Source organism: Pangasianodon hypophthalmus, chromosome 2, assembly GCF_027358585.1.
Source record: "Pangasianodon hypophthalmus isolate fPanHyp1 chromosome 2, fPanHyp1.pri, whole genome shotgun sequence".
In the NCBI taxonomy this organism is placed as follows: domain Eukaryota; kingdom Metazoa; phylum Chordata; class Actinopteri; order Siluriformes; family Pangasiidae; genus Pangasianodon; species Pangasianodon hypophthalmus.
Genome location: NC_069711.1, coordinates 8,744,727 through 8,766,037, shown reverse-complemented (window position 1 = coordinate 8,766,037; position 21,311 = coordinate 8,744,727). Strand labels below are relative to the sequence as shown.

Below are 21,311 nucleotides of genomic sequence, written 5' to 3'. Positions count from 1 at the left end.
CAAATGTTTGCATACCTTTAGGACAAGATTAAGAAGTGATATTAAGAAGATATTTCATTTACTGCAACAAATCATTTACTGTGCATTGATTACCACTAAAATGGTCAAATAATGTATGTTAATTGGTTAATAGTGAAAAAAATGATATCAGGTCAAAGGCTTCATCTTCATTTCTAAATGTGATGTCCTCCCCTTTGCCTTTATACCTGCCTCCAATTTCTTTTGTATCCTCTGCGCAGCTGCAATATTGCTTTTATATTTTATGTATTTTATGTTTTCAAATTTTACACTATATATACACTATGTTTGCTGGCTTGTTGCAGGACACACCCAGTTTTAATAAAAAAAAAAAAAAAAATTTCCGAAACCATGAGGGGTGCAAAAGTTTGCAACTCTAAGCTGGTCATATCTCACACACACATACACACCCATACATACATACATATATATATATATATATACACACACACCACAGCATTCACAGACACAAGCCATCAGTTTCAGTTCCCAATCTAAAACCATAGAATGCAAATGGTCTAAATGGTAGAAACCCTGATAACACTGACAGCCAATCAAAAGCCCATAAATGATAATAATGACCTCAGTATAGATCAAATGGAAAAAGTACAGAGAATCAAACAAAAACGTCTATCCGTTAACTGCACATTACAGCATGTGCTATAGAATGTGTACTTAATCTTCAGTGTAAGGTTCCAGTTCACAGCAGGAGAGAAAAGGTAAGCTGTTATCAGGTGATAGAAAGATATTTCAGGCATTCCTGTCCTGAGGGGAAACCAGCAGAACCCAAACGCTGGACAACCAGGACTCACACTTACATTGGCTGTGTCAAAAGTTAAGGGGTGAGGACATCTTTTAGCTCCCATCCAGAAAGGCAGATCTGAGCTTGTTACCTGGAGAAAGACAACAGGCGAGAGAAGTGGAGAGTAGACTGTCAGATAACAATTTCAACTAACTAACCATTAATAGAAAATAAATACTTAAACGACTCAAGAATAAAATTAAGACACAAATGGAAATGGAGACATGGACCGAGTTTGCAGACATTCACAAGCCCGTGTCAAAAGAAATACAAGGTAGACTGTATGTCTGCAAAGCTCTTGTCTCCATACACCTTTTGCTCAGGCTCTATAATGAGTTTATCAGGTGCGTGTGTGTGTGTGTGTGTTTGTGTGTATTTAACGCAATTTGTCCTGTGATAAAAGAACAGAGAGGGCCTGTTTAGAGAAGCAGGAGACAGTTGCTGTGGATCCCTTTGATCTGACTGTGCTGAAGCAGAAAGATCAGTGCTGGGGCTGATCTATTCAACATCACACACACAACAGTGAACTCATCAGCAGTCTGATGACCCCCCTAGGATCCACAAAGTATAGTCGGGGGTACGAGAGTTGTTAATTTTTTTTTATAGGGGTGGAAATTACAACCCACCAAAATCAAACATATCATATTTATTACTGAGTTCGTATTGGTATTAGCCTCATTAACTGGTCACTTGAACTGAATGGGTTAAATCCAACCCTAAAATAAGTAAGTAAATAAGTAAATAAATCTTCAATCAAATGACTCTTTTAATGAAAATGTGTTCTGTCATTGGCAAATTCAGAAATAAACAGCTCTAATAAATATGAGAGGGTCTGTAAAATTTATTTCACAGTTAAAGTGGTCCTTGGCTGCAAAAACTTCCAGAATCTCTGGCTTAAACTCTGTCCTAATTGGAGACATCAAAAAAAACAGGACCAAGCACGAGTCAGCAAGTTGTACTCAAGACCAGAAACTAAATGTTTGAGATAAAATAGACATTTCTTAACATCCCTGCAGGAGTCTGGAACTTATCTCAGAGTTCCATGCTGTTGATGCTTTGCCTCATGTAGCCAGTTCAAGTAAACCTGCACACAACTTTGGCATAGAACCTTCACTGATCATTGTTTGCAGTCGTATTTATTTATTTTATTTTTGTGATGATAACCTCAGTCAGGTTTTAATCACTTATCCTTCGTCTCTCCAAAGTCTCGCATGTGTTAAGCCATCTCTGCCTCCCATGATTTCCAAACTTGACCACTGTTTTCCAATGTATGCAGTATTACATCATTACAAAAAGTTTTATAGTGAACTGTCACCTATATTTCCTGTTTCAGCAAATTCTGAGTTTTGCAATTCACCAGAAGAGCAGTAAGATAATGAACGAATCTGAGCAGATTTCCACATGCTGTCGAATAGGACATCTGCTCAGACACATAGGCATACAAATTCTATTTACAGGACTAAATCATGCTGCATCATAAAATAAAAGGAAATACTATTACAATCACTAAAGGAAATATCACTACAACTTCTCTTTTCAATTCACTTATTCGCTTACTCACAATTCACTCATTTGCTAATCACTTATGAGCAGTGATGATGCACATTTGCTTTATCATGAGCTGTAGCCCTGATCAGCTTCCTCAAAATGTGGTCAAAATAACGACATCTAGTTGTGAACTGAAACTAGCAGGAGCCCTAACAAACCTACTGTTGCAGCTTTTCAGTTAGGATAAGGTGTGTACGTGTGTGTGTGTGTGTGTGTGTGTGTGTGTGTGTGTGTGTGTGTGTGTGAGAGAGAGAGAGAGACATTCATTACCCGAGTAAATGTCATTTACGTAGGTTTATGAGAATGCAGCTGTGAAAGTGCATTATGTGGCTATAATTTAGCATAATAAATAAGATTATTAACATTATTCTTGCTTGATTTCTCATATTTTCATCAGGTCATACATCCATTTTTGTTACTTTATCTCTTTTTTGTCAAAGCTGTGTCTATATGGATGCTATTCAAGCTGTTCATAAATCATCCCCATAAGCAGTATGTAGTATGCAGTATGTGAACAATATTAATTTCCCAATGAAATATATAATTTGGTGATATACCAAAAGGCTGGAAAACTTTGGTAAAGTCAGCAAAAGTGGCAGCAACTATTCATGTAAAGTCTGTTTTTTTTTTAAACTAAATGTTGCAGGTAACCTAAAAAAGTGTACCTTAGGCAATCAATTAGCTATGTGAGCAAAGTTACGTATTGTTGTACAGTAGTAAATTAAAATGGTATTGTTTTTACATATAACATTATATAAAGTCTAATTGTATTGTTTTTACAATTAAGAAATTGTCATTGTCGTGGCTATATAAGTAATTAACAAATTATTAAATCAATTATTATTACCTCAGAAGCTCTTTAGTGATTAACTAGCAGTGATGACTTTCTTGATATAGTTATGCCATTACTGTATTTACAGTATTGTACTCCTGAATGTAATTCTGAAGTAATTGCACCCACAAATGAATTTCACTTACTGGTACTAACACGCGAACAAACAATAATTGTTGCATACTGCTATAAGGAATAGTATGTAGTTTACAGTGTATTCTGGTGCAGTATGTAGTAAGCCATTTTGAACAGCACCATATCTTTCAGGGCACAGAACCGAGGCAGTTGGGTTTGTGTAGCCCACAGCGCCCTCTGCAGGTTTCACATTAAACTGGATACTCTGAACCCAGGGGCAAGCTTAGCACTGAACCAGGATCAACCAACTGTTCATTGTCATCTTCCCCTCTAATCCACAGGCCCCCAACATACATTTACATTACATTATATTTAATTGTAGTCTACGTGTGTGTGTGTGTGTGTGTGTGTTTGTGTGCAATACATGGTCAGGAGGGAAGCAGTGGAGCAGCTGTGCGATGTCATTGTTGTAAAAGTTCTCCCACTGCAAACGAGCCCAGGTCACACAATCCTGCCAGTCATTGGGTCGGTCCTTCAGACGTCTATACACTGCCTCCACCACCTCGACAGCCTCGGCCTCCCCTCGGTCAACAGTACGAGCCCAGAATTCAGCATCGCTGTCAGGAGGAACCATGTCAACATATTAAAACAGGAGGAAATGTAGTGATTGACATGGTTTCAGATTGCTAAAATTAGCAATATGTGAGTTATATTTCAGGTCTGGTGTTCAATAACAGCATCGTGGTACATTAACTCAGGTGTAATTCATTCATTTATTCAAGTTCAGTAACCGCTATTCAGGGTTGCTGTGAATCTGGAGCCTGTCCTGGCAACATTGGGCACAAGGCGGGTAAATTCACCCCAGATGGCACCACACATTCTGACACTCATTTACACCTAGGGGTAATGTAGCATAGCCAATTTGCCTACTTGCATGCTTTTGGGAGGTGGAAGGAAACTGGAGAACTAGAGAACAAACAGTACCTCAAGCTGAAGATCGAACCCAGGACGCATTCAGGTGTGGCCAGATTCTATATAATTTATGCTTCATGGCTGTCTGAACCATGACCACATATAATAATACCCCGAAGTAACAGACTTTTGCAAGCACAGACAACAGAATAACTGCACATACGACTGCAGAACTTTTTTTGGATACCCCAGTGCTTTACACTTCCCAAAACCTCAAAGCCTCACCCTTGCTTCATTGGATAATCTCGCCTGGATACTGTAGATCTGTACCTAAGAATCACTGCAGTAATCCTAAAGATTGTTATGCGCTTATCCCAGGACTCTTTTTTCCCACAGTTTGCTTATACTGAACATTTTTTCAACACACTCAGTACTGTTTGATGTTATAGTATACAGTTGTCACACTGTCACCCTGAAGAGGATGGGTTCCCTTTTGAGTCTGGTTCCTCTCAAGGTTTCGAGAGCTCCAGCTGGCATTAGGGATCTAAATCTACATCCTGATTTCTGTAAAGCTGCGACAGTATCCATTGTTAAGAGCGCTATACAAATCAAATTGAATTGAAAGTGAATTAAACCGCAAACAGAGCCAAATCACTACTGATACTGGTAGCACTAAAACTGGTCTTTAGAGTACACTGGAGAAACGTGTAGATTCCTGGCCTACACTTCACAATGTTAATGTTACACTTTAAGTGGCATATTGGCTGAGTCAGCATGCAGGCTTTGACGTAAATTATGCAGTCAGCCAACAGGAAGTAGTTGGTTTTAAGGGAAGCACACTGCAGCATTCACCATGCATTATCTGCATGCACCATAAGCCGCCTCTTCCTGTGCGAATGTGTGCACTATTTTCTTGCTAAACTTCCCTGATAGAAAGAAGATCTGGCTTGTGTTAAGATTTACCACAGGAAGTCAGAAAACAGGTTAAACTCAAACTAAGGGCTTTATCTGGATATTTCAGTTTTTGTGTGTGTGTGTGTGTGTGCGTGTGTGTGTGTGTGTGTGTGTGTGTGTGTTTGTTTTGAGGGGTGTATCTACCTTTTTGTTCCAAATGCCACAATGTGATGGAAATACATGACACATTTGACCTTGCGGGGACATTTGGCTGGGTCTCATAAAGAAAACAACAGTTTTCCAAATTAAGAAAAAAGAAAAAAGAAGTTTTACAAAAGAAAAAAAGCTTTATTTTATTTATTTTTTTTGAAAAACTGAAGTAGCCAGAACATTCCTTCCATTAGAGCTGAGGTTACACATAGCGTTATTAAGCTACAGTAATGCACAAGTCAGTAGGAATGTGTGTGAGGTGTGTGAGAATAATGGACAATTTCACCAGCAGGCTTCAACTTCTAAACATTTATCTCAGTCATTTTGTGTTCTCCTCACTTTTTTAAAAGTTATTGCATGGTGGAATGCAGCGTACCTTAGATACTGGTTCACATTCTCTGGTGTGTGCTTGAAAAGGCCCTCGAATTGCTCTCTGGCCCACTGAAATGACAGTTTTTCAATATATATTACAGAAATCACAAGTGCTACATGCAGCATGTACTATGTAAGGAATAAACCATGAAGAGGTGTGCTGTTATAGTAGTCAGCAATGGAGTGGTGTGATACAGCCTGGCACAAAGCGAAGTTTTTCCTATAAGGGTTTTATTCCTCTTATAACCCAGCAAATTACTAGTGATTTTTTTATTACTTAAGGAATGACACATCATACTTTTTTTTATCAGTTTATAGTTACATTTATTGTTATGGAACATCTGTGAAACAAGTTAGTTCCTGCTATTACTTTGTGTTACAGCAGCTATAACCTGTCTTTCCTTCACCAGACTCTCTTTAAGGCAATAAGATAATAAAAAACCTCATATTGTCATGTTACTGAGAAACTAGAAAGCTTAGATTACATACTGTACATAGAATACATACTGACTGTTACAAGGCACTGACACTGGAGACTCCTTCCATAGATGTTAAATAAACATCTCTTAATAGAAAGCCTCAACCTATTAATGATTATAAACATTTCTTTGTTAAATATCACATTTTAAAATTGTTTATTACTAGTACAGTGTCCATCATAAAAGATCTTGTGAATTCGCCGTTAACAAAGAACACATTAGAGCGAATGCATTAATATAAACGTGTGATTTGCCTTGCAGCTGCTGCTACTGTCACAGTTAGAGAAAATTAATCAATACCTTATGACCAGATCAGATTCGAGAATTCAATACAGCTGTGGTATAGTGATACCTTGCTTTTGTAGTGTGAGGATTAAAAATAAAAGCACATTTTACTGTAAATTCTAACTAACAGATCATAGTGACTGACATACACACAAATGTTATTCGACTCATTTAGGTCACGTGATCAAATTCTGTTACATTATGCTAGAACTTTAAAACAAAGACATGTAATCCAAACTAAATGTGTGCTCTTGCTTATGGAGTCACATGGGCAGTGTTGTGTGGGTGTGTATTACAGTGTGTGATCTGGGAGCTTTACCTGCAGAGTAAAACTAAATGTGTGCTCTTGCTTATGGAGTCAGATGGGCAGTGTTGTGTGGGTGTGTATTACAGTGATGTGATCTGGGAGCTTTACCTGCAGAGTGTGTTCTATGCGATGAGGGAAGTGCTTCAGTGTGCACAGTGGAATAGCGTTCTGTCCTGAAGACGGTGCTGGTCCATAGGATTCAGTCAGGTGTGGAACCACCACCAGAGTATGACCTTTACCACCCAGAGTCCCCCCCTCTAACATGGGTTTTTGGTACTGCACACAGCGCTCATCCAGATACACTCCTTTACATAGACAAGTATAATTAAGAGTAATCAGTGTTAATATAACGTGGACTATTCCGATCTTGTGAAATGCATTTTGAAAGTAAAATGATCAACATACTTTAGTGTTTTATGGAGATTTTTTTTAATGCAAGATTAGTAACTTTCACAAATATAGACACAGTAAGTAACACCATTGATACATTGCTGGTCATAACTGGTAAAGAGCTAGTATGCATTCTTGAGTACTTGCTGAGCCTATTGCAGAGATCACATCCTGTCATCATTTTTCATAATAGCAAGACCAATTACACAGGTGCAGTGTGTGTGTGTGTTTGGCTGTGTTTCTCTATAACAGCAGCAGTGCTGTAATTACTCACGGGCTTCCACATTATCCAGAGCTGCTGCCACTCCATCCAGGCTGCTGTAGAACTGGTGTGTGTAGATGCCCTCGCTCTCCTGACACACACGGTTCTGGTGAGATGTGATATTCATACTGGGATTTATTTTACGCACAGCCTCAGCTGCCACCTCTGATTTCTGCTTCTGTATGAGAGGGAGATGAAGAGAGAAAAAATATGATTCAGAGTAATGTGCAGCTGGTCTAAATGTGTGGTTAATGTGTCTTTATTCTGAGTGTCTGTGTTTCTAAGCCGGCAGATGAAAGCCTTTATCTTAAAATAAATCAACAGGATCTCATGCTTTATCAAGACTTCGCATCACCGTGAATAATGCAAAAGCCATTGTATGATTAATTAATAATATTTTCAATAATATATAGCCACACTATAAATTCATCATGTTTATGTTGTGGTTATACTGTACGTTATACAACTCTTGTGTAGCACACAATAAAATAATTTTCTTATTTTCTTACCCCAATATCCTCTGACCTAAACAGGAATTGACGATTCAGATTGGACCTCTCGATCGAATCCATGTCTGTCACTGTGATGTGCCCGCCCTCTCCAGCACCAAGGCCAATCAGGGCAAAGTTTTTCAGAAGCTCACAGCCAATGGCACCAGCACCCACCTGATTTTACACAAATGTTTTGGTTCAAATAATTAGTACATGTACAGTGTGTAGCCAGGGACATCATTTAAAACACTTTCCTTTTTTCCTTTCCAATACAAAAACAAGCCATGCTATATTCTTCTAGCGTATAAAAAAACATTCTGCAGTCTAAATGTAATCTTCAGTGTATACCTAATTATCTAAATATAGTGAAAATTGAATATTGTGAGTGAACGTGAGTCTTATGAAGATGTAACAATGAGATTAAGCCAAAAATAACAACATAACATCTTGAAATAAGAAGTTATTAAGTAATGAAATAATGACATACAGTGACATAAATGACATACAGTGAAACAAATTGCACCTGGTGTCATTATAAAAGACGTTTTCACTGGTTGGGAAGATTTCAAACAACAAAAGAGCTTCCTACAAATCAGGGACCATAGCAAAAAACCTTAAACATCCCTGAAAGTGCAATCTGGTGGAAAATTCATGGAACCACAACTAATGTTCCCTGGAAAAGTGTGCCATGCAAGATTTCACTACACGCTCTCAGACTAATGATAAGGAAAGTAAGAGAGGAGCCAGCAGTCACTTGAAAAGAGTTGCAGGATGACCTGAAAGCAGCAGGAACAACAGCTATACAAAGAGCAATAAGCAATGACCTGCATTGCAATCATGTCCATTCCTACATCCCACACAAAACTACATCCTCTGTTAAAATGAAGCACAGAGAAGCACTTGGACAAGTCAGAAATCTTTTGGAATAATATACTCTGGTCAGACAATACAAATATGTAACTCTCTGGTAATAATTCAGCTTGTCATGTTTGGAAAAGGAAAGGTAGCACATATGATTCCAATAACACCAAACCAATAGTGAAGCACGGTGGTGGGAGCATCATGATATGGGGCTGCTTCTCTGCAAACAGTACTGAGGCATTACATATCAAGAGCAATATACTGAGACATATTACAGGAAAATTGAATCTCATCATCCAATAAACTGAATCTGGGGAGAAGATGGATGTTTCAACATGACAATGACACCAAACGTATGCCAAAATAACCTAAGAATCAAACTAATCGCCAGATTTAAATCCCATTAAAAATTAATGGAGGATTTTAAAATTGTGATTTCTAAAGGGTGTGAAGCTGGACCTTTGTAACCTTGTGAATTGAAGACGATTTTCTAAGAAGAATGGGTCAAAATTGAACCACAATTACTTTTTATCATAGACATCTCAAAACTTTGTGTACTAATGTACTAATGTTGTGAATTTGTAGTGTCCGAATACCTGTTAAATTTCATTTTATGAAAAACCAATCTTTGTTTATGCTAATTAATACATACTTTTTGTTCATATTTATAAGTACAAAGACATTATGTGTATAAATCTGAAGTGGATAAATGTAGTGAAAATGTATTAAAAATAACAAAAATACTGTAGCACCAACTTCTTTTTCACAACTTGCAGTTCAGGGCTTTCGTAAATTAGCCTTATTGATAGATTGTGGGGTGTTAAATAGTAAGTTCAATACGAAGATAATGTGTCGGATTAACTCCAAATTAAGTCGAAATAACACCATAACACTTCAACTTTTTTTAGTTTATAATTTCATATAAAAGTTTATAAATTCATTTGTACCTAGTGCCACTTTCACTTACTTCCTATAATGTGATAAATGTTATGTTTCAACATGTATTTTACTTACTGCTTATTTTACTCAATATGTATGTGTACTTACGTATTATGTACTAAGGTAAACTTATCATAATTTAAATTCTGAACAAGGTCTGAGTGTCATAAATGGAGTATATGCTGAGTGTTCAACAGGAAATGAGTCAAACTCTGGACTACGTTACTGTAGCTTGGGTTGCTTCCTGCTGTGAACTGTAAGTCCAGGATCAGCTTCCTGAGAACCATTTCCTTTGCAACTGTTTTTTCCACATAATCTTTATGAACTGTACTGTAAGCATGTTGAATAGCGAAGGTTAGTGGTGCTCTCTTTTGGTGAAAAGGAGGAACAGCACTCACCAGAAAATATCTCTGTTTCTTCAGTTTCTCTTGGAAATCAGAGCCGAACACAGCAATCTGACCGTCATAGCGACTGTCTCTCTGTAAAGGAAATAACAGAGCTAATAGCATCAGCCTTACCATGCACAAAAAAACCAAAAAAACAAATGAAACCTTTATTTCAGGTCACATTTTGTGGATACCCTTAGAGAAAATTCATACTGATTCACGTGATTTTTGGACACTTTACCCATTTCACACATTTTCGCATGTGGACTTTTCACATTTAGTACATGTGGTCTTTTTTTCTGCATGACTCATTTATGTTCACATGATTTTTTTTCTTCAGATGATTCGGATGTAGTATGTAGGATATGTGGTTTTATTTATCACATACTGCTCAGATGATGTCACATGTTCACTTGATTAAATGTAAACAATTTCAGGGGATAACCTTAAAATGCACTGTCATATGTTTTTCACATGTAATCAAATATTATTCATTTAATCACATATGAAATACGCAATCACATGTGAAATGTATGTGATTTTTCCATAAGGGTAATAATGTCCATTTCGAGCTGAAAGAAAGTGAAATATTTGCTTACTGGAGCACAGGCTTCTTCTGTCAGTCCTCTGTCACTGTCCTCCTGCTCAGGAAGGCACTCCAGAGCATCAAAGTAGAGCCACTGTTTGAGTGGAGTGAACTTACCACTGCAAGCCTGAACAACATCCATAATCAGCATTAACAGTTTTCAAAACAGCAATTTAGCAATGTTGCAGAAAATAAAATGACAATAACCACATTTTATCAAAAAATCAACAAGCAACCTTTTCAGATACCATCAATCTTGCAGTGCACTTGATTGCCTTGATCGTTCTCACCTTCATCACCTCCTGGGCAGCCAGTCCTCCAATGAAAGCATTGATGGGAGCCAAATTGCCCCTGGCACAAAGAGACAGTTTCCTCACGACTTCCTCGTCAAACTCGTCAAATCGTGCAGCTGCACTGAGCTGCCTCGCCATGGCAAGCAGTAGCTCAGCATCCCCCTGGTTAAGTAAACGACACATACGAGGATGCCAACACTGATATAGCTGTAATTCTACACCCTTTCTGTACATCATATTGGATATACAGTGCAATACACCAATATCTTCAACATATTTGGTATTGTTATCATGGATATTTCATAATTGTCATTACCCCTGTATCTCTGTCAGATGGCAAATGCTTGATGTGACCTAGTACACACAATTCTTAGGCAGTACTTTTATTGCCTAAATTGCCTATAGCCTTATTTTGGCCAAATTCTAATTCCATGCAAGACAATAGCAGTAAAACTGCCCAACTCAAAAAATACACAAAAAATAATGAAAGATTTGGGAATTATCGTGATATGAAAATGCAACTGGCGTATGCTTACAGCACTGCTAATCAATCCCGACGTATTATTCTCTCTTGCCCCAATATTTCCAAACTATAGGAAAATCAGAGGTGTTACAGTTGTAAGAACGAGCAAGAAATCACACACACACACACACACACACACACACACAGAAACATGTACTATGCCATAGATTTTCAGTACTGGAAATGACAGCTACTGAATTATAGCTTTTTGGCTACACGCTATACATGTCATTACTTGGAATATTTTTTGTTAAGAAAATGATTCCTTAATTAGTAGAATTGACGGCAAGTTTGGGCAACTAATATAAGCAGTTTGCTGATGTACAAATATTGCACTGCATTAAATACTAGAGGTACAGAGGTCAGTAGAGGTAGCAAAAGCATCCAAAAATTCCTCACTCAATTAAAAGTGCAATAAATCATCTAAATAAATACTTTGGGAAAGCTGAAGTGTAGCACCAGCATAAAGTCTTCACTCACGTTTAAGTAGAAATGCATAAACTCTTAAATTTGCTTCAAGTATGAAAGTAAAAGTACAAGAAAGATTCACAACAACTCAACCTCAAATCATACCCTACATTTTGTTACCCTACATTTGCTAAGACTAACTAATAACACATCTCTCAAATCTTTCTAATGTTAGCTAGCATGATTATAACTCTGATGGTACAAGCTAGATGGATGATAATAACTAGCTGACACAATACAAACTGTCCTGATAAATACAAAGTGTGTGTGTGTGTGTGTGTGTAGCAACAGTTTACATTTGTTAGGAATTTAGGTGGACTCCTTGAAGCTGTCTTATGCTAAAATGTCACCTTATGATTTTACAGATAGTGTATATTATTACATGTAGTGATGTAGTGTTTGAAAATGTAGCGAGTGGAATGTAGAGATTTTTTAAAATGTAGTACATAAAAGTTATAATGGTAAAAATTAAAAGCAGACTTAAGCACAGTAATAAAGTCATTGTACTTTGGTACTTCCCACCTCTCAAGGTCAGTGACTAAGCAATAAATCAAGTAATCAATCCAGGCTGATAAAATGTGATGATCTTTTACATTATATGATAATTGCTAAGATTTCCTGGTATAACAGCCAAGCTGTTTAAAACAAACAGACACGAACATGGCAGATGTGCAACTGAGGTCACACATTACAGCCAGTAAACGCTTTCACATCTGTAACCTCTGGAAAATTTAAACAAAGTCTTTATCTATTGCAGGTTCTCTGTAACTCATCTATATGTTGTTAGAATTTAGCTGCACATTATAGCATTTAAACAATATGTTCTGTTCGCTATTTAGTAATGAATGTGTCATTGACCCACGGAGCCTGTTTTGATTTTAAACCAATGCATTTGTACAGTTTATTTCAAAAAAATTAATATAGCCAACATGTAATGCAAACAGATACGTGAAACCCAGTTAACCTGATGGAACGTTTAAAAAAGTCAAAACACAAAAAAATTACTTTCTGTCCAATATAAAGAAAATGATTTTTGGAAATGGTTATTTACTGTATATTCATAAGTAAAAATGGGCCAAACACATAAATAGGTCATACTGAGCAAAGCACTTGCATTGTTCCACTTTTCAACAGAAAATAAAGGTTAACCATACTATACTTACATTCAACAAATTTCTTCAGTAACAGATAATAATCTTAAAAGATGTTTGTAAAACATACAGAGCATACTGAATGGTTGTCCGTTACTGACCTGGTTCCTGGGTTTGGGCAGTCGACTGTATTTCCGCTGGAACTCCTGCAGTGCTCGGAAGCCCAGGTGAAGAGATTGATTTCTCTGAACTTTTCCATAATCAGTGAGCACCAGTAGCTCAGGATCTTGCATCACTTCCTCCACAGCAGCATCTAGAGGTATCTAACATGTCCAACACATACACATACAATCACTTTCCACTTTATTAGGAACATCTGTACACCTGCTCATTTATGCAGTTATCCAATCAGCCAATCATGTGGCAGCAGCACAAAATCATGCAACAAAAAACACTGAGTGAGCGACAGTTCTGTGGGTGGAAAATGCCGTGTTGATAAGAGAGGTCAGAGGAAAATGGCCAGACTGGGTCGAGCTGCCAGGAAGGATATAGTAACTCATATAATCACTCTTTACAACTGTGGTGAGCAGAAAAGCATCTCAGCATGCACAAAACATCGAATCTTGAGGTTGATTGGCTACAAGAGCGGAAGCCGAATTGGGTTCCACTCCTGTCAGGCAAGAACCGGAATCTGAGGCTATCATGGGCACTGGCTCATCGTTACTGGATAGGTAAAGATTAGACCATCCACCTCAAGATCATTCTGAGATGCTTTTCTACTCACCATGGTTGTAAAGAGTGATTATTTGAGTTACTGGAGACTTCTTGGCAGCTCAAACCAGCCTGTAATTCTCCTCTGATCTCTCTCATCAACAGGGTGCTTCAGTCTGAGCACAGGATGTTTTATGCACCATTCTGTGTAAACACTAGAGACTGTAGTGTGTGAAAATCCCAGGAGATCAGCAGTTTCTGAAATACTCAAACTAGCCGATCTGGCACCAACAACCATTCTGATATTTGATGTGAACATTAACTGAAGCTCTTTATTCATTGTTCTGCTGCCACATGATTGGTACATGTGCTCCTACTAAAGTGGATGGTGAGTGTATATAGAGTATATGAGAGTTTATTGCATAAATAACTCAGATATTGTTATGGCTCTGATGTGTTATTGTAACAAACTCACAAAACTAAGTGTCTTCGTTTCTTTGACTTCAGTTGCCACTCCACCCTTCTCATATTCAGAGAAATTCGAGGTGTCACAAATACTGAAGGAGTAGCTGTCTAAAAAGCAAATGAGAGGCAAAGCTATATAATCCATCCCTTATTTTATTTTAAAAAATTGGCTTCATCTTTCATTTTCATAGTTCTTTATCGCTTTTAGTATTAGAACAATAATTCCAATTCCTGCTACTTATTACTCACCTATCATTTTGATTTCAATAGGCCCAGAGCTGTTGAGCTCCGTCATGCCCTGAACCCCGGAGAAGACAACACGCATGCCATCGGTGAAGGTGCCCTGGTCGTCTGTGCATGTGACTATACCTGGATTTCCCTGCATAGGACAAAGGCATCACTTTATACCAGGATTAGCAAAGTCATTTAAGGTCAAGATTCAAGATTTTTATTTGTCACATACACAATTATATACAGTGTATAACTTGCAGTGAAATGGAACCCTGGCCTTCTTCTCTTTAGACTGTGCATTAAATGCTAAATTAAAGTTTAAAAATCAGAAATGAATAAGAAATAATAAGAAATAAGAAATATGAAATATATGTACAGGTTGGGCGCCACATTGGCCACAATTTCAAATTAAAGGGACCGCAGCAATACATCCAATCACTTTTCAATAATTATATGTGCATAATTCATTTTATACATTTATAACTAAACATAGTGCAAATAAATTGACATATGTTAGCATTTGCTACTGTGTGCAGTGCTCTAACTGACAACAAATGGATATAACCTTTTGCTGACAGACGTTCAGACTGCTAGCTGAGAAAAAGAAAAAGATCTCAGAGTAACACGAATCATTGTGTAGTCAAATCATGTGCAATGTGGGACACTCAGGTTTCAACTACCCTACTTCTTAGAACTCCTTGATACATGACATCTTTTGGCCGTAACCAGCTCAGCTCTATCAGGAGTGAGACTTTGAGCCATGGCAACTTTCATGGTGTTATTCAAGTGTTTATGTTTCAGTTTTGACTTATTTATATTCATAACTGAAAAAGCCTGCTCACAAATGTAGGTAGGTCCAAACAAGCACAGAATCAAGGAGGCAAAAGCTTTTAGTTTTGGATACTTTGACCCAAGATACTGGTAAAATGTGCCCAAGCCTACACTGGCAAATTTCTCTTTCAACACAGAATTGCACTGTAGGTCAATCAAATTCAATTTGCTGGCACACCAGACGGGTTAGAGAACGGTGAGGTAAACATCTTGAAGCAGTACTTGAAAATGCTGCCGAAATTCAGTCTTTAGTCCTGATATTTTGACATTGTGCCAAGCCATGATGCCACTGCTGTGTGTGCTAATGGCGTCTCCCAGACTCTGGAAATGCACACACTTTCTACTGAAATACACGAATGCTATCATAGTACTCTGACACAACCTCGCAGTTTAGTGTTGAGAGCATTCAAATGCTCGGTCATGTCCACTATAAATGCCAAGTCCTGAATCCAAGTCTTGTTTTTCAATTTTCTTTCATGAAGAGTCTAATTTCCATTTGCAGTTCATAAAAAAAAAAACAACCTTCAGTACCAACTCAACATAACCACCTCACCTCTGTATAGTAAGCTAGGCTATGGCTAACATTATGCTCCCTCAGCAAGGCATGGAACTGATAGTGGTTCAGTCCTTTTGCACAGATAAAATTTACTGTTTTGATAACCACACTCATGACATTATCCACTTTAAGTGATTTGCTACATAGCGGCTCTTAAAGAACATGTGCAGAAGTGCCTGCACATGACTGGACCTTTTTCTTGAATTTGTCAACAACCTCTGCTTTCCTTCCACACATCAAGGGTGCACCATCAGTGGCCAGACTCACAGCACGAGCCCAATCCAAACCTAACCTGCCCAAGGATCCAACCAAGCAAGCGAAAACGTGTGTTCGGGAGAGAGCGTAAAACAATTGCAAGTGAACTAAGTTTCTCGTACGAACGCAAAAAATTGCGAGCGAATGCAAAGTTTCTTGGGGAAAGCAAAAAAAATTGCGAGAGGACGCAAAGTTTCTCGGGGGAACACAAACATTTTGTGAAAGAATGTAAAGTTTCTCTGGAAAACGCAAAAAAATTGTGAGAGAATATGCCGTTGTCCATTTTTCCTGAAACATCCGCCATTCAGAATCCACCTTACGTTTCTTGGACAAAGACATTTCCAATGCACAACATTTCCAATGCACAATGCTAGCCTGTGTGTACATTATGCATGACCGGGAAACCACACCAAACAATGGCAAGAATAAACTAGTATCTGCTTCAAGCATCAATAAAAGACAAAGGGGATAAATCAGGAACTGTACTATAAGGATTTTTCCCATATTTGTCTCATCTCCTCTCAGGCTGGATTAAACTATCGGGCTGTTTTGCACCCCTGCTTTATACGGCATGCACTTCAGTATTAATGAATAAAAGCTGAAACAGAATTACTTGTCATTTTTTATTATTTCCCTGCGCTGTATATGTAATTACAGTGCATTTATACTATTATACCACAGCACTGTTGAAGTCTAGAATATGACTGGTCAGAAGGTATTAGATAGATAGGTATTAACAGATAGAGAAATAAAATAGAGGCTGGTGAGGGAATGAGTGTTTATAACAGCTGGAATGAGTAGCCTATGATAACAGGCATTCACTTGTTTTTTCATTCCACAACACGAAACGTAACTATAAATGGATAAAAATGTATGACGTGCTGCTGTTTAATTAATTGAAAAATGTCATTCTTAGCAAACTGCTGTGGTATAAGAAGAAAAAAATACATCAGGCTTGCTGTAATGGGAAAATAATGGGAACTTTGGGGTGGTAAACACAGGCCACATGACACCACGCTTCATTGATTAGTTTCCTATAACAGCACACCCCACTGTGTTTTATTCCTTATATTGCACCGGTCAGTGTTTGAACAAAATCAATGAGCCAAATGACTAAAAACATTATGTAATACATACTCTTGGGTGTCAATTTACAAGGTGGGTAATTTGTAATGTTTTTGGTGTAATCTGAAAAACAAAAGCAGCCAGATCATTATGGCAAGCCAGAGGAGAAAGTAACTTTTAGGTATAAATGTTCTGCGTATGCTCCATGAGAGTAATAAAAAGTAAGTGTACAAATCAGGTCTACTGTCCTCGCTGATTTTACAATGCCAGAACAAAATTTCAGGCAAATTACAAAATCTTCAGTGCAGCGTAAACATAATATTGTAGCTGAATCAGAATTAGCATTTTAAATATTACTGACATAACCTAGCTACATGCAGTATATTTAATACTTTCCTTTGTAACTTTCCTGTGTAACCAGGATGAAGTTTAGCTAGCAGACTTGTAAGACGTGTTTGTGTAGTTTCACAGAAACCACACAAACACGTCTCATGTAGGGTATGTTCTAATGTGCTTTAATGTTGTTAAATGTTTTAGGTAAAATATCTTCTTTAGGAAAGACTTCAAATTTTAAAAAGTGAACTGTCTTGTAAAAGCACTACAAAGCATATACAGTGCCTCCAGAAAGTATTCACCCCCTAATGATTATTTTCTTACATCAAATTTAAGTATATTAGAATGGATAGGGGATTTTTTTGCCTTCTCCTTTTGAAGTGACTCTTTACAGAAATAAAGTTAAATAAATTATTGAGATATCCTCAGAATTACAGTGGGGTCCAAACGTCTGAGATCACACTGAAAATCTGGGATAGTTTTTGCATTTAAAATTGAAAAATAAACAGAAGGTTTTAGAATTTTGAAATATTTAATACAAAGAAAGTAAATGTTCAGTATATTGAATATTTAATATTCTGCACTATTTCTAGGTCCCTGTTTAAATGTAAGCAAATTTGTGACATCGCCCATGTACTCATGACATGTACTCATGCCTAATCTCTTCTAGTGAAGCATGTTTTCAGATGATACTCTGATGGATTTGATCTAAAATGGATCATAAGGTTTTGCACAAACTTGTGTAATCCATGCCAGCTCAAGTGCACACTGTCATTAAAGCAAAAAGGGGACGTACCAAATACTAAGAAACTCTGAAATTCATGTAAATATTTCGAAGATTCTACTTTTCACCCAAGTCGGTATCGATAATATAATTTGTAATGAAAATTGTTGTATTAAATTAGAAAAGAGCGATAAATAGAAGCATTTTCTCTATTGGTCTCAGACTTTTGGACCCCACTCTAGATGTGGTCTTAATGCTCAAAATTAATGCTGAGTTATATCTATTATTAGTTATTTAAAAAGGTGCTTAATAAGAAACTGACAGACTGAACCTTATAAAATCGAACAGTCTTTGATCGTACAGAATAATAAGATTTATCTGTATTTGGTTGGTGTTCAAATTGCTTTCTATTTGTCGTCATTTTGATCAAGTACTTTTGTAGCGCTTGTTGAGCTGTAAATGTAAATAACAGTAGTGTAAAGTTTTGCTAGCGTGTACAGTCAATACTATGATGTCCCATAAAATGGCTCTTCACCCACATAGAACCATATAATACTAAGGACCATTCTCAGCACAGCAGTCACACTGATATAATTGAGGTATGACAGTATGTGTGTTGTCTTAACAACAACGACAACAACGACAACAACAGTAAACTATAGTCTCGAACTGTACACCTACATTCCATGTACATTCCTGCCGCCTTAAAGGAACCACAGAAGCATTGTAATTCCTGTTTCACTTTTAGTTATGTCTAAAATAAAAGTACTGTGCCTTTACCTTGGAGATATGAGCAATCATGGACACACTTGGCGGCTCCCCATCAGTGTCTTTGACCAGAAACTTTTCTCCAAAGTCACAGAACAACTGTCTACAATTAAGCAATAAACAGAAACTCTTATAAATTCACAACATTCATCTTATAATTCAATGAAAACAGGTTAAATTATCACTATTAAAGCACTAACAATGTAGTTGTATTGTGTTCCATACATTTCAAAATCTTTTTTTTTCTCAGTCAGTCTTGATCACTGAATAATAAAATAAAACTGTTATCCTTACCCACAAAGTCCTTTGGTGTCAGCCAAAATAAATCTGATGTTGTTGGAGTGGCAGAATGCAGCCACTGAAAGCTGCTCTTCTAATGAGGAATCTGTGAGAACCACTACCTAAAATCATTTTGGACAAAGTTTAGATATAGACGACTCCCTGCAATTTTATTACTTGTTATTTATGCTCATATTTGCAAGTCAAGGTTTTTGTATGACCACTATAATGAGCTAAAACAGCTCAAAATATTTGTTTTCTCAGCTATGCTAGTTATGCATAGTTAATTATTCTGTAGAGGCCTAGTAATTCAACACACCCTGATGGCTACCTGATGGCTATTTTATTTTAGATGTAATTTTATTGTTCTTCTAGTGACACTAATAAAGGTTGTGACTGTCTCAGTGGTGTTGCGTTACACTGTATTTGAGAAGAAGCAGTGGAACTAAAATTACTAATAAAATTTCTAATTACACAAATCTGTAAGACTGGCTCTCTCTGGCATCTGCGATACTAATCGAGTCTCAGGTTCGGCAGGGATTGTAGGTGGGGGGAGTGAATGACCAGCGCTCTCTTCCACCCTCAATACCACGACTGAGGTGAGACCCTTGAGCAAGGCACCGAACCCCCAACTGCTCCCAGGGCGCCGCAGCAATAAAGGCTGCCCACTGCTCCGGGTGTGTGTTCATGGTGTGTGTGTGTGTGTGTGTGTTCACTACTGTGTGTGTGCACTTGGATGGGTTAAATGCAGAGCACAAATTCCGAGTATGGGTCACCATACTTGGCCACAAGTCACTTCACTTCACTTCACTAATACTAATCACCTTGTCTGTTGCACTATATGGTAAATTCCATCCATTCCTCCATTTTCTGTACCGCTTATCCTACACGGGGTCACAGGGGAGCCTGGAGCCTCTCCCAAGGAACTCAGGGCACAAGTCAGGGTACACCCTGGACACACTCACACACTATTTGTGAAATGCCAATTAGCCTACAGCACATGTATTTGGAGTGGGAACCAGAGTACCCAGGGGAAACCCCCGAAGCACAAAGAGAACACGCAAGCTCCATGCACACAGGGCAGAGGCGGGATTCGAACCCCCAACCCTGGAGGTGCGAGGCAAGCATGCTAACCAATAATCAGAAAAAGTAAGAAGATCACATCTACCTGGAATTTGTGCAGAAAGTCCTTATTTAGGGTTACAGTATGGGCGGAAAGTCGAACATTGCTATTTAAGCGGGCAAGGTGTTTTTCACAGCAAACTGCCCGGTTCTTCCCCAGGTCACTCTCTTTTAGGTAAAACTACAGAGAATCAGAGAAAACAAAAATGCAGTTAAAGCAAGTAGAAACAAAGGAAGGGTATGCATAAAGGACTTCAGAATTGTCTTTTTATCAATCAAATGCATTCTTGCTAGTCTCTGGACTTCATGTGTACTTTATCCCTGTTCTTAGAGGACCATCGTGATTACAGAAGCTCACTACCTGAGAGGACAGGTCTCCCCATTCGGTCGTCCCCTCGTCGTGGATGGTCACTGAACCAACTCCAGCCAGAATTACGTTCTTGGCCACCTCCACCCCGAGACCTCTCATCCCACATATAAGGACATTTGCCTCTCCCATGCGCCGCATTGCATCATGGCCCAGGACATACCTGTGTAGGTTCAGAATGACCAGTTACACCATTCAGCTGACCTCAGATCAGATAAGATTAGAGTCCCAGCTACTCAAGCTCAGTAAATGTATAACAATCACAGCTTGATCATCATCATGATGTAAGATTAGAACTTTGTGGCTTGGATGTGGGGTCTCACTTTAAAAGACTCATTCAAAAATAACCTGAATCACTTGCCTCGACCTTTCAACACGGATGCAGTCAAAGCTTTCCTCATCAAATATGAGTGTATAATACTCACAGCTGCCGTGAATATAAGCCCTCGTCTATGTCGGCTTGCTCCATGGCTGTGGAAGATATGCTCAGCTGTGCTTTCAATGACAGAGCAGAGAGAAAGCAAGCGCTTGTTTTTACTTTCGTTTCTGCCGGCAATCTGACAGAGTGACGCAAGAAGCA

The 21,311-nt window shown here is 38.0% G+C and overlaps 1 protein-coding gene across 1 annotated transcript in view; it reads right to left on the bottom strand.

Annotated features, from left to right (window-relative positions):
• Nucleotides 1-21,311, bottom strand: part of uba7 (ubiquitin-like modifier activating enzyme 7) — a 48,728-nt gene extending 27,417 nt beyond the window's left edge. The window contains exons 1-17 of the mRNA XM_026915122.3: nucleotides 21,157-21,311; nucleotides 20,726-20,894; nucleotides 20,411-20,545; nucleotides 19,258-19,364; nucleotides 18,976-19,066; nucleotides 14,450-14,579; nucleotides 14,211-14,308; nucleotides 13,186-13,347; nucleotides 10,940-11,104; nucleotides 10,663-10,776; nucleotides 10,076-10,156; nucleotides 7,896-8,051; nucleotides 7,399-7,564; nucleotides 6,843-7,039; nucleotides 5,668-5,732; nucleotides 3,700-3,892; nucleotides 837-911 (exon numbers count right to left, since the gene is read on the bottom strand). Of these exons, the coding sequence (XP_026770923.3) occupies nucleotides 837-911; nucleotides 3,700-3,892; nucleotides 5,668-5,732; nucleotides 6,843-7,039; nucleotides 7,399-7,564; nucleotides 7,896-8,051; nucleotides 10,076-10,156; nucleotides 10,663-10,776; nucleotides 10,940-11,104; nucleotides 13,186-13,347; nucleotides 14,211-14,308; nucleotides 14,450-14,579; nucleotides 18,976-19,066; nucleotides 19,258-19,364; nucleotides 20,411-20,545; nucleotides 20,726-20,894; nucleotides 21,157-21,200 (2,148 nt within the window). The 5' untranslated portion in view covers nucleotides 21,201-21,311. The remainder of the gene's footprint in view (nucleotides 1-836; nucleotides 912-3,699; nucleotides 3,893-5,667; nucleotides 5,733-6,842; nucleotides 7,040-7,398; nucleotides 7,565-7,895; nucleotides 8,052-10,075; nucleotides 10,157-10,662; nucleotides 10,777-10,939; nucleotides 11,105-13,185; nucleotides 13,348-14,210; nucleotides 14,309-14,449; nucleotides 14,580-18,975; nucleotides 19,067-19,257; nucleotides 19,365-20,410; nucleotides 20,546-20,725; nucleotides 20,895-21,156) is intronic.